This window comes from Gekko japonicus, unplaced genomic scaffold (assembly GCF_001447785.1).
Source record: "Gekko japonicus isolate JY-2015 unplaced genomic scaffold, Gekko_japonicus_V1.1 scaffold319, whole genome shotgun sequence".
In the NCBI taxonomy this organism is placed as follows: Eukaryota; Metazoa; Chordata; class Lepidosauria; order Squamata; family Gekkonidae; genus Gekko; species Gekko japonicus.
In genome coordinates, this window is record NW_015160218.1 from 1,103,683 (window position 1) to 1,117,068 (window position 13,386).

A 13,386-nucleotide genomic window follows, 5' to 3' on the forward strand; every position below is an offset into this window, starting at 1 on the left:
TGATGACACCCAGCTCTATCTGATGTTGGACGGCCACTCGGACTCCGTTCCCGATGACCTTTCTCGGGCATTACAAGCCGTGGCTGGTTGGCTCAGGCTGAGTCGGTTGAAACTAAACCCGGCAAAGACGGAGGTCCTGGGCCTGTGTCGGACCGGCCGGGAATTGGGGCTCCTTCTCCCGTCCTTCGGCGAGGTGCCTTTGGTGCCTGTGCGGGAGGTGAGGAGCTTAGGAGTGCTCCTGGACTCTTCATTGACAATGGAGGCCCAGGTGGCAGCCACTGCTAGGTCAGCCTTCTATCATCTACGGTTGGCCCGGCAGTTGGTCCCCTCTCTCAGCCGTGAGGACCTGGCCACGGTGATCCACGCGATGGTCACCTCGAGGTTGGATTACTGTAACGCTCTCTACTTGGGGCTGCCTTTGTCGCAAATCCGGAAGCTGCAGCTAGTGCAGAATGCTGCAGCTAGGCTGGTGATGGGTCTCTCGAGGAGGGACCATATCCGGCCGGTGCTGCAAGCGCTGCACTGGCTGCCTATAGCATACCGGATTCGCTTCAAAGTGCTGGTGCTTACCTTTAAAGCCCTGAATGGCCAGGGTCCAGCCTACCTGAGGGACCGCCTCTTCCCGTATGTTCCCCCGAGAGCGCTGCGATCTGGGAGCCTGGACCTTCTTCAGGTCCCAGGCCCCCGGGACATCAAGCTCACCCAAACCAAGGCCAGGGCTTTTTCGGTGGCGGCTCCTACCTGGTGGAATGAGCTCCCGGTGGAGATCCGGGCCCTGCGGGACCTTGCACAGTTCCGCAGGGCCTGCAAGACGGAGCTCTTCCGCCAGGCTTTCGAGTAGGAGCCGCCGCCACTGCCACGATACCATCATTGTGGCCGATTTTTCCATCGACCTGGCCTTGGGTGGGGAGAGACGCTGCCCTAAAGAGGAACACCACTCAGGCGTCTCGAACTTGGATATCATCAGCCGAAAATGAGATTCGTCTATCTTGAGTCCTGTTAAAATGTACTGTAGAGCACCAATTTTAGTTCTTATTTATTAAGTTTTTAATGTAATGTATGTTTTTATTCTCGGCGTTTGCCGTCTGTTGCCGCCCTGAGCCAAATGGGTAGGGCGGGATACAAATCCCATAATAATAAATATAAGGCATTATCTATGGCAGTATTCGCCACCTGGTAGTGGGGCAAGGAAGTGAACTCCATCCCACAGCCCTGTGCAATAATAGCCAGAACCAAGGTATCTGAAGTGATAAGAGTCCAAGCTTCTAGAAACTGGACCAACCGATCCCCGAACATGACCGACAATGAGGGATCATATACTCAGAAACTGGCCTTGTAAGCTGGTTGGTGGGACTTTTTGAGGCCTGGGGTTGCTGCCCCATCCTAGGTCAGGCAGCATGCTTCCTCCTGTGGTACGGTTGAGGGGCTGGGAGCAATCTAGATGCAGGATATTGCTGACGTCCCATAGAGGCTGCTCTCTGTTCCCCACTACAAGGATGCCAATATTGTTGCTGATATGACCTATGCCTAGATTGCGTGGGTCCTCAAGGTGTAGTGCCAAAGGACTTTGCTGTTTGTCTATAGTTTTTTATTTGGGCAAGAGTCTCATCCATCTTCTTTGAAAAGGGAGGGGAGCCTTTGAAAGGTCGATACCTCAACCCTCTGTCTGGTCTCCAATGGCAAAGCTGTCGACCTCAACCAGGCATGCCTCCTGGCAACGACTGACATGGCCACAGATCTAGCTGCAGCATCTGCTCCGTGCCTCCCCACATTCATCTGTTGCTTCAACAGGAGTTTGGTCAATGCTCTCTCGTCTTCGAGAATCATCTCTAAGTACGGTGTAAGTTTCTCCCAAAGAAGAGCTGACAGATTGCCGTTATCACCTGATAATCTGACACACACAAACCTAAGGCCGCAGAGGAGCAGATCTTCCTTCCCAGTGCGTCGATTTTCCTGTCTTCTTTATTTGTTGGAGCTGCATGATAAGCCTGGTGACTCCTAGGCGGCATCTCCTGAATGATAAGTGAGGATGGTAGAGGATGTGTCGACCGGAAAGGAGGAGTGTCCTGCCTAATTCTATAAAAACCTTCCATGCGTCAGGATGTGGCTGGGACGGAAGCTGTTTTTTGCCAAAATTCCTGGGTATTTTCCAACATCGGAAACCATGTTACTCCTGGAGAGTCAGAATACAGTCAGCCTAAAATCTCGTCCTTTCGGCGATGATCTGATGTGGCCACCTCTGTGTCCAGGGACTGAACCTTCCTAAGCATCTGCTCACCATACATTTTTAAATCCTCACTGGGGGACACAGACATCACTTCTCCCACCCCTGCATCAAGACGATGTCTCCCACTCCGGTTCCAGTTCGCCTCCAGAAAAGGACAAGAGAGGTGACTCTGCATGTGTGGGGAGGGCTTTTTTTTTTGGTGAAGGCAAAACTTCCTTGACAATGATCGACAGTGATGGTCCCGGGGCTGGACGGTGCCTGTTTCAGTTCTGAAAGCTTCTCTTTATGCTTAGACTCAGATTCTGACCATTTCAATGGCGTTGCCGAGGAGCTTTTTGGAACCGATGGAGAGGGTGAGTGAGACGGGCACCAGTGAGGCTCGGAACACCTGACTGAAACTGAGAGTGATTTAGCACATTCGGGAGCTGACTGCATTTTCAGAACATCGGAGGAGAGGAGGGCCTTCTCCCACAAGGCTGCTTTTAATTTAGAATCCTGATTGGGTCTGGCCTTCTGCATGAACATTAACAGAAGCATTGTGTCCAGATCATGGGAGGTGATAGTTCCGCTCTATACTGCTATGGTCAGGCCTCACCTGGAGTCCAGTTTTGGGCACCACATTTTAGGAAGGATGTTGACAAGCTCAAGCGTGTCCAGAAGAGGGCAACCAGGATGGTGAGAAGGTTGGAATCCAAGTCTTATGAGGAAAAGAGTTGGGTATGTTTAGCCTGGGAAAAAGAAGGCTTAGAGGGGACATGATTGCAGTCTTCAAGTATTTGAAGGGCTGTCATGTAGAAGATGGAGCAGATCTATTCTCTCTTGCTCTGGATTGCAAGACTAGATCTAATGGGTGGAAATTACAAGGGAATCATTACTGGCTAAATATCAGGAGAGACTTCCTAACTGTAAGAGTGGTTGAGCAGTGGAACAGGCTGCCTCGGGAGGTGGTGGATACTCCTTCGCTGGACGTTTTCAAGCGGAGGCTGGACGACCATTTTTTGGGTACGTTGTAGGGCTATCTTTCAGCTATGCTCCTGCAGAGTGCAGGGGGGTTGGACTAGATGACCTGCAAGGTCCTTTCAAACTCTATGATTCTATTATTCTAAGTAGAGACATTATGACCCTCACCCAGGGCAGAACAGACATAGATCATGCTCAGAAGTTTGAGTCATTCTTGCACTACATTTTGTGCACTTTTTAACCAATTCCTTCTAGGACATAATTCCAAGAATCCTCCCAGTAATGACTCCACCACAAGCGGAAACCTCTAAAGGGGCTAGGACAAGCCTTGGTGGCAATTCCCAGGGGAAAACGCACGATCACAGCAGAAAAACACACGGAAAAAATGACAATCAGGAAGAGCACGCTTTCCAATGGAGTTACCTTGAAGATAAAAGACAAAGATATAAGAATACTGAAAGTTGTTCCATTTGAGATAAGAAGGAAAAGAAGGAAATAAAGAGACTTGGCTCTGTTTCTACAAAAGCATGATGTTGCCTACAGATGGTAAACACCCAAGGGACTAATCTTCAGATACGCAAATGGTAAAGAAAGGATTGACTCTGTTGAAAAGGCTTGTGAATTTCTGCGTCAACATAGCAGTCCAACAGGAGAAGGTGCGACCGATGATGCCAAAGAGAACGAGGGAAAAGGAGAGGCTGGATCCTCTGAGGAAGACTCTGACTCCTAAACAAGGCTATCAGTTAAGACACAGAAAGGGGGAAAAATAGATTGTCAATGTGCTCTGGAATACTTAAAAAGAAGTTTATTGTATATCGTTCTACAATCGTTTTATGAAATTAGTAATTGTTGACGAAGCACTTATGTTTAATTAGATACATGATCATTTTCAACGAAAGTTAACTTGTGTTTAAGTTTAAAGGTAAATTTGTAAACGTATGTATGATCACCATCTCTTGGGTTTTTAGGGGGTTTTCTTTACTTTCTCCCATAGATGTAGTTCCCCTTTCCTGGATTTTCTGTTTGTAGTTTTTAGTACGTAGTTATTAGAAAATGCAATAAAAAACATCCCCTTCAGGGGGTACCAAAAAAAAAAAAAGGAAGAGCATGCTTGAAGAAGAACCAACTCTGATGGCATCAAAGAAGGAACTGAGGGAAGGAGGTGCAGCTGCACTGGTGAATGTGACCGTATAGGTGGGAACTGTTCTCGGCTCCAGCGCATAGCAGTCCCTTGTGGTTTTTGGCTAGAAGTCTGTCTCCAGCAGCAGGCCGGCATAGATGCAGTCCTATGTGTACCAGCACAAAAGACCAAAGATGAACAAGAAGCCACAACCAAGGGGGAAAATGGCACCAGAAATGCAGCGGTGAACAGATTCAAAATAAGGCTAATATTGCCCTAATTAACAAGGAGTTTTGGGAAACGCGTTTCCCAAAACTCCTTGTTAATTAGGGCAATATTAGCCTTATTTTGAATCTGTTCACTGCTGCATTTCAATTTGAAAACTGAAAGCAGAGAACATGTAGTGAATCCTTTAAAAATAAGGTCTATTTTGGGTTCGCTTGATCGACTGGGGTGCTTGATTGGAAAAGGAGGTCTTTCCATGATCCCTTCTGAAAATTTATTTTCCTTGTGACTGTTTAAAATCAAAATCAAACAATTCCACTTTGATAATGAGATCAATTGAGCAGAATATTTTGCTCCTGTAGAGCATGATAGCGTATGCAGTGCTGCAGAGCAGCAGTTGTAGTCGTATTTTCACCAATGCAATATTTATTTTAAGTATTTGCATACTATAAGCAGTGAAGAATGGATGTGCTGTAAAAAAAGAAATTACTCAGAGTTATGTAAAAGAGTCAGAGTGATCAGTACTGCAAAATTACATTAATTTACAGGCCTTCTAACAGGCAGCTTTGCTTTATTTCCGTTCTCTCTGATCACTTTGTCTGGGCACAGTCAGGCCTTTGGAAGTTTGGAAAACATTTTGGACCTTAATGTTTTTGACTTGGCCTTCCGGTAGAACAGCAAGCGTGATAATGCTTAACAGGGAGGTACCCATTTACTGGGAGTACTCATGATCATGGAATGAACTCGAATTGCCTTGAAAATGTAAAGAATTCTACTGCAATTGCTAAGAAAAATGCTTGTGCACAGTGATAAACCATTTTTGTTATACACCGTGCATTCCCTCTTCTTGATTCAAGGAACTGCCAGTGGCCCCGTAACCCCTGATGTCAACGCAGCTCTGCTTCGGCATTAATGCTGAAGTTGTTCTGGCAGCTTCAGCAGCCATCTCACATTCCCTCCCTATAGCCTGAGTGTCACTGAGCACTGCCCTGCATTTGAACTCCAATACTCTGTCTCCGTTACACACTACATCCTGAAACTTTTAATTATCACAAAAAAGAATAAGTTCAACCAAATCAATTTAAACGTGCCATTTCTCCCAATTACCCTGGAGTGCAGAGGTCGTCATTATATTGCATCATTACATTCAGGAATAAGGCGGCATGAAGCCCTATAAATTAGCACTTAAATAACTGGTGCGTTTCCATCCTCAAGAAATTATTTCTTGTGAATGCGAGGCTGATTTCAAGGCACAAAGGCATCAACTAAGACAATGCCGTATTAATTAGTCCAAGATTTTTTTAAAAAAATTATGTTTCCAAATACCATGTAGAACAGGGGTGGCCAAACTTGCTTAACGTAAGAGCCACACAGAATAAACATCAGATGTTCGAGAGCCACCAAGGCATGAACAAATATCACACACATTTTTATTGGAAAATATGCACATTTGCTTTTTATTAACATTAAATGAGACTGCCAAAAATAAAAACAAAAGGGGTAAAAACAGATCTTGATAATGATATTTATTTGTCCCATGATATTTATTTGTTTGCTAATGATAAGTATTTGTCTAAGAGAGAGATAAAAAAGAGAGACGTGGAAAGAAAGAATGAAAGAGGTAGAAAGAAAGAGAAAAACAGAGAGAGCAACACAGACAGCAAATAGATGAGCGGCGAGGGAGAAAAATAGAAAGAATGGCGGAAAAAAGCAAATGATGGAGGGAGGGAGGAAGGAAGGGGGGAAGAGAGAGAGAAACAAAGAAAACAAATAGATGGAAAGGGAGGGGGAGGAAGGAGACAAACAGAGACAGACAGACAGACAGAAAGAAAATAGATGAGGAGGAAGGATGGAAAGAAGAGAGAAAGAGACAGGTGGAAAGAATGAAAGAAGTGGAGAGAAAGGAGAGAGAGAGAGAAACAGAAAGAAAGGAAACACACTGATGGGGGAGAGAGGGGGAGGAAGGAAGAGAGACAGAGAGAAAGAAACAAAGAAAGCAAATAGATGAGGGAAGGGGAGAAAGAGAGAGATAAAGAAAGTTGAAAATAAAGAGGTGGAAAGAAAGCAAATAGATGGGGAAGGGAGGAAGTAAGGGGAAAAGAGAGAGAGGTGGAAATAAAGCAAATAAACGGGGGGGGAAGGAGGGGGAGGTGGGAAAAAATCAACTTCAACTTTAAATGTGTTCTCCAACTCCCACTCCACGCCCACACCAGCCGGCTTAGCTTGGAGAGGGGGTAGGGGCTTGGAGAATACCTTTAACTTGAGATGTGTCCTCCAAGCCCCTGTCCCAGCTGCTGTGCTGGCTTATCTTGGAGAAGGGATTTAATGACACAAACACCGGTGTGGCAGTGGGGCAGGGCTTGGAGAACACATTGAATTTTAGATGGGGAGGGAGAAGAGAAAGAGAGAGAGAAACAAAGAAAGGTGGAAAGAAAGCAGATAGATGGGGAAGGGAGAAAGGGATAGGTGGAAAGCATCTTTAAATGCATCCTCCAAGCCCTCCCCCACATGCCGGCTGGCTTGGGAAAGGGATTCAAAGAGACAAATGCCTTCTCCAAGCCGGCCGGGGGGGAGGGGCTTTGAGAATGCATTTGAAATTAAAGTAGCTTTCTTTCTCTGGTCGCCCGCACCTCAACCCTACCCAGGGGAAGGGAAGGCCGATCAGGGAGGCATGCCTCCCCTTTGCTTCCCCAGCCGCCCTGCCAGGAACTGCACAATATGTGTGAAAGAGCCGCATGTGGCTCCCAAACCGCAGGTTGGCCTTCGCTGATGTAGAAGCTAAAGCACAGACAAATAAATTGACTTTAAAAGTCATAAATTAAGAGAAAGTATTCTAAATCTGAATATAGACAGCACAGAGATTTTCATATGCAAATAAACAGACCAGCCAGTCAAAGGCAACCATTCTACAAAGACCAGAGGACTGGATCCAGCCAGCTTTTCCTCTGGTGGTAAACAGAAGGGAGTGTCCCCTTTGACCACTAAAAAGATTATGCTGAGGATCATGGCACCTGCACAGGGAAAAAAAAGCATGTGTGATAGGAAGGAGAGTAAGGGAAGAAATTGGTTGAGATTGAATGAAGAAGCTGGCTAGATCCAACTCAGTTATTCCAAAGGTGCATCACAGCCAAATTCTGCAGAGAAGTGGCAGTTTTACCCAGGCATTTTATAACCACCTGAAGGTAACAACAGCATTCTATTAGCAAAAGCACTTCAGGAAAAGACATTGGACCTAAAAGAAGAATCTGACCTTTAGCAACTTATCAAGACTAATGGATTTCACTTTTGGAACACTTCATACTAAGTGCTAAAATATGTACTGGCATAAGAGAATGAGATAAGAAAAGGCTTTTAAATTTGAAGATTTATTGCATTAGCTTGCCATATTGATGTTAGCAGTAAACTCAAGACACGGACACTGAAGGCTGTAAAAAGAGTGAAGGCTGCTTTCTACGTTAAAAAAGGAGCTCACCCCTTTGCAAATATGGGCCTGCTTCACTAATCTGCTTTTCCAACAACTGGTCAATGAAAGTTCATTAAACATACCATTTCCTAGTCCAAGGAATAAGGCTACTCCCACTCTTAGCTAAAGGTAAAGGAAAGCAGCAGAGCTTGAACTGGATAACTGGCAGTCCTAAAGTGATCCATGAACACATACACAGGTGACTTATTTTGCCCCTACGAATGAAAAGGGCCACTGGTCACTTACTGTGAAGGGTCCTTTACTTCTGAGGAAAGAAGAATATCTTGGATGGGTGATTCTCACCATCCTATCAGGGAGACAAGAATTACTTTTTCCCTCTTCCCCATTAGAATCATGGGAGTCACTGCCCTCTCAGTTCTGGTAACTCCGAAAAGCAGTCAAAACTATATCTCATTCTATGTTTAACAATAACAGTAACAGGTAAGTAACAAGAACAAAGGTAAGCAGAACAATAAAGACAAGAGAGAAAAGGAAAAGCAGCTAGATTAGAAGGTGACCTGGAGGGGGGAGAGAAGATGTCCTCCTTTCCTCAGAAAAGAAGGACCCTTCACGGTAAGTGACCAATAGCCCTTTCTCCTTCTGAAGTGGAGAACATCTTGGATGGGACTTCCCAAAGCAGTGTCTTCAGAATATGAGTGGGTCATCATCTAGGTGTCTACTTTGTGCTGCAGCATGTGCCATAACTTTTCTTTAGGATGCTTGGGATCTGGGCAGAAGGAGACCTGTGGACCTGAGGAAGAGTGAAGAAACCTTGGACCTTGGACCTGTGGAAGAGTGAAGAAACCTTGGGTTGGACGGACGGATCCCATTCTCAATATTACTTTGTCCTTGTGGAAAACACATAATTGTGGTTTGACAGACGATGCACCCAGTTCCGAGACTCTCCTTGATGATGTCACTGCGGTAAGGAAAAGTGTCTTTATCCTCATCCATTTCAGAAGTACGTCCCTCAATGGTTCGAATGGATCCTTGGTGAGTGCAGGTAATACTGTATATAATCTCCAGGTTGGAAACATGTGGATCTGTGGAGGAGACTTGATTTTTGTGCCCTGAAGAAGGAGGTGGACGTGTGGATGATTTGCCAGGTTGCATCCCTCAAACTGAGGCAAGACTGCCCCCCTTAGCATGGAAGCTTTTAACCCAGAAAACAGGCCCTCTTGTAAGAAGGACAGAACAGATTCCAGAGGTGGGTTGAGAGGATCCACTCCTTTCCTCCTATACCATCTAGTGAAGGCTTTTCAGGAAGTGCTGTAATTCCTGATTGTTAAGTGCTTCCTAGAGACCAGTAAGGTTTCTGTCACCACAGGAGAGTACCCTAAGTTTATGAATTTGCTCCAGGCGGTCAAAAACAGCCATTCTGGGTGTGGGTGCCAGGCTGAGCCCTGCTGAAGCATGTCTGGTGACGATGGAAGAGTTAGAGGAGGAACTGTCCCCATCTCCTGAAGGGTAGAAAACCATGGACGGTGAGGCCAAGACGATACCACCACTATCACCTCCATTTTCAGTTCTCTGGTTTTCCTTAGCATCTTGGGAATAACTGAAATCGGCGGGAAGGCATAGAGGAGAACCGCTGGCCACACTGACGTCGGCACATCTGCTGTTTCAGCCTTGCAATGGAAATACCTGGAGAAGAAGAGAGGGGTTTGGTGATTGGACACCTATGCAAAGAGGTCCACTAGTGGGACCCCAAACCTAGTTGTGATCAGATGTAACAGATCTTTCTTGGTGTATCGTCTCTCTGCTGAGCCAGTCTGCCTGTAAGTTTATGGAACCCTTGACGTGTTCCGCTCGGATGGAGGCTACATTCTTCTCTGACCACATCAGTATCTTCGTTGCTTCCTTGTCGAAGATCTCTTTCATCATTGGACCAGCGACCCTGTACTGGAGAGTTGTCTAAGGTTGTTCCATATCCCCAGAGACTGGCATCTGTGAAAATCTGTTTCATATTCGGGATGTAATATTGTTTCCCTTGAAGAAGGCTGGGTATCCTTGTCCATCACACATGTTCCACAGCAAATGTGTTTTAAAAATTATTCATCCAATACTCTTGTTCAAGAGTCTGACATTTAACAATAACTGTGATTCAAAAACATGTAGGAAAAGTGAGCACAGTAAAGGTAAGTAAAACCAGCAAAACAATAAATCCTAACACGTCTGACTCTACTGTCATGGCCTTCTCTAGGCAACTGGTCTCAGACTGACTCACCCCTTTTGGATGAGGGATCCCTCCTTCTGCAGCAGCCTCACCAGCCTTGCTCCCTGAGAGAGAGAACGCCCTCCCACTTTGGGCAAGGCCTTTTATTCCTTCTTCCCAGGCACCACCTTCTACACCTCTAACTGGTATAAATTTTCCATCCAAATCCCCCTGTTAGCCAATCACAGGGTCCAGAGGGTACCTGGGAAATGTAAGTCCTGTCGTCACTCTAATACAGGCTTTCCTGGAGCCACTAGGCCACCCTAGAGCCTGTAAGCTGCACCACTATAGGCCCAGGATCATGACAATACCACATCTTTCTCCACAATGGAAAAAGTTCTTAGCACATCCCTTCCACTGCAACAGTGCTACAATGATTTGCCATCCCCAAAAGACAGCAAGCGCTGCAAAGTTTGATTTGTTCAGCCATTAAAAATACTTTGCGTTAAAAAAAAAATCAGAGCTGATTATTTTAAATATGAAAAACAGATCACAAAAAAGACTAAGGGAAATTTATAGTATTGGTAACTCAGGTGGTATTTCCCCTCAACTAGACATCTATTTCAATATGCTGTACTCAGCTCTGTTTTATAGCTGTACACCAAGGACAATTTCGGAGTCTCAAAGTTAATTTGAATAAGACAGACTATAGACAGATATAGATAGATATACAGAAAGAGCGCTCAGCAAAGTTCTGTTAATTAAACAGAGTCAGAGATGCTCTGTGGCTGTAGATCAGCAACAAAAAAGGGCATAAGGTCTCCAAGTTCATTAATGGATTTCCCCAGGATGAAAGACAGTCATTCCTGAAATCCAGGGAGTAGCACATCTGCTTCACTGTACCAACCATGTAGCTTGTTGAAACAGAGCACAGTATCAAGCCAAGGACTCAGCTACCTAAGGCCCCGTTCACACGGAGCATTTGCCGCACTAAAGAGACGGATGATAGGCAGATTTTCCGAGCGCGATCACACCGCAACATCTGGGAAGCGTAGTGCTCCCGTGGCTAACCCGTGGTTTCCCGCTGAAGAAGAAGGTACTAGTTTCCAGAAAACGCGGGGCAAGGGCGGGCATCTGATCGTGTTCTGTCCTAGTCCCATCGCAAACCGGTTACTTTTTTTTTTTCAGTCTGCACAGGATGCGCACAAACGATCATGTGCATGCTCACCTTCTGGTGGAAAAAAGAAAATTCCCGATTGTCACGGAAGCGGTGCATAGCAATTGCTGGTGTGATCGCGCCCCGCCGCTTCTTTGCTGCGCTGCAGGAGAGCTGTGTGATCGGCACCTCCCGCCCTAACCACGGGACCTTGACAGGACGTGTGATCAGGCGGCCACGTGTTATTTTGTTCCGGGGCAAACAGCCACGCTTCCCCCCCGCATTTTCCGGCCCGTGTGACCGGGACCTAAGTTTGGTAAAAGAGAAATGAGGAGCTTCAAGCTCTCTAGTTCCCTCAAACCTGATTTTAATACATATTCAGCCTATAAGAAACATTCCAGCTGCAACACATCCCAGGTTAAATTGAAGTCTTCTAAACTTCCTACCGGAAAAGAAAATCTTTCAAATGGGAGGAGAACTGAATTTGACGTGCTAATGGATCACTGCATTTGCACAAAGCTTCAGACAATGGTCACCAAGGTGTAAACTCTATTGCTGCCTGTCTCCTAGAGTATCAACTCTCAAGTCCAACAAATGCCTTCATATGCTATTTTACTGCCGGTCCTCTTTTAAGCCAGCTGAATGGAAACAAGTAAAATGTGAATCAGGAATAGCAGGAAATTGAGATTTACGAAAACGAAACCAAAAAAGGGAGGGAGAACAGCAAGGAAACTACAGGAAAGGAAGAGAACACTCCCCCAAAGTACTATGAAATGGGAATGAAGAGGCAAAAAAGTACAGAACTCAACACAGCAGCAAATTGTCTTAAACCATTACAAATATGGTATTAGCTTGCTGAGCAAGTAAATAAATAATCTGTGGTTTAAAGTCTGGTTGGACAGACACACGCAAAGGTAAAAACTCTAGCCTGGCTCTCAGTTCAAGCATCCTATCAGCAGCGACAGACCAGAGAGTACAGACAGAAGATGGCATGCAAACCTAAAACATAACATGCAGGAAAAAAATACAGGACAGTGAGAGGAATTTATTATGTTAAGTCAGAAAACTGAAGGAATTCCAGATATGTTATTCAACCTAGCTCAAACACATTAATTCTGTGTGACGTTAACAGCACAATGGGCCTATTCCAAGTATATTATATGAATGTAAAAATAACTGATGTAGCTGAATCAGTAAAGCATAATTTGCAAAATTCATCCATCCAACTTATAGCGAGCAAATCATCATAGACTTGTATTTCTGGATTTGCTTGCTTTCCCAGATTTCAGATACATGCTGTACATTATACCACAGTATACCACAGTAACACATGCATATATAATTATTCACTGAAATTGCAGGAAAACCAGGCTAAAAGTTGTATTTTATTTAAAATATTTATATCATGGCTTCCTCCATTAACCCAAAAGACCTAATCCGTCTCTTTAACCAATATTTGTAACCATACAGCAGTAGTTTTAAAAAGCTTTAAGTTAGCAAAGTTTGCTCAAAACCAGCTTATTTTAACATTTTTTTTAAAAGACATACGTAGCACAACCTTGTACTATCAATCCAGAAATTCAGTTCCTTTAGCTGTAATGCAAATAGATCTGCAAAAGTCTGGTTGAAGTGGGAGATTTGTAAGTTGGTTTTAGATGCATTGCAGCACTTGGGGAAGCTATGGTCCCGAACTGACTGCAAATAAAATAAAATAAAATTCTAGCACAGCCATTATTTTCAATTCAGAGTTTGAATAGTTTTACAGTATTTAATCTGCAACATAAAATTACTTTCACAACGTTCCATATTAATGAATCATTAATACCACACCTGTTAATGAATGCTAGATGTGAACATAAATACCTGTAGTTAAAGGCAGGTGAATGACAGTGGTTACACATGTCAAAGTAAACCAGATGGCTGCTAGAGTTGCCCCTGACAATAACAGGATAAGGATAAGTTTCAGCATTCCTCTGATGAAATCTGCAAACCTAGGAAAAAAGACACACAACACATTTACAAGGATTTCACACGTCCAAATAACAAGAGCATTATACTTTAGCCTGAAATGCTGGGAAAG

General features: G+C 44.6%; 1 protein-coding gene across 1 annotated transcript in view; it reads right to left on the reverse strand.

Moving 5' to 3' along the window:
* Positions 1-13,386, reverse strand: part of DIRC2 (disrupted in renal carcinoma 2) — a 158,863-nt gene that overhangs the window by 35,072 nt on the left and 110,405 nt on the right. The window contains exon 7 of the mRNA XM_015410852.1: positions 13,170-13,297. Within this exon, the coding sequence (XP_015266338.1) occupies positions 13,170-13,297 (128 nt within the window). The remainder of the gene's footprint in view (positions 1-13,169; positions 13,298-13,386) is intronic.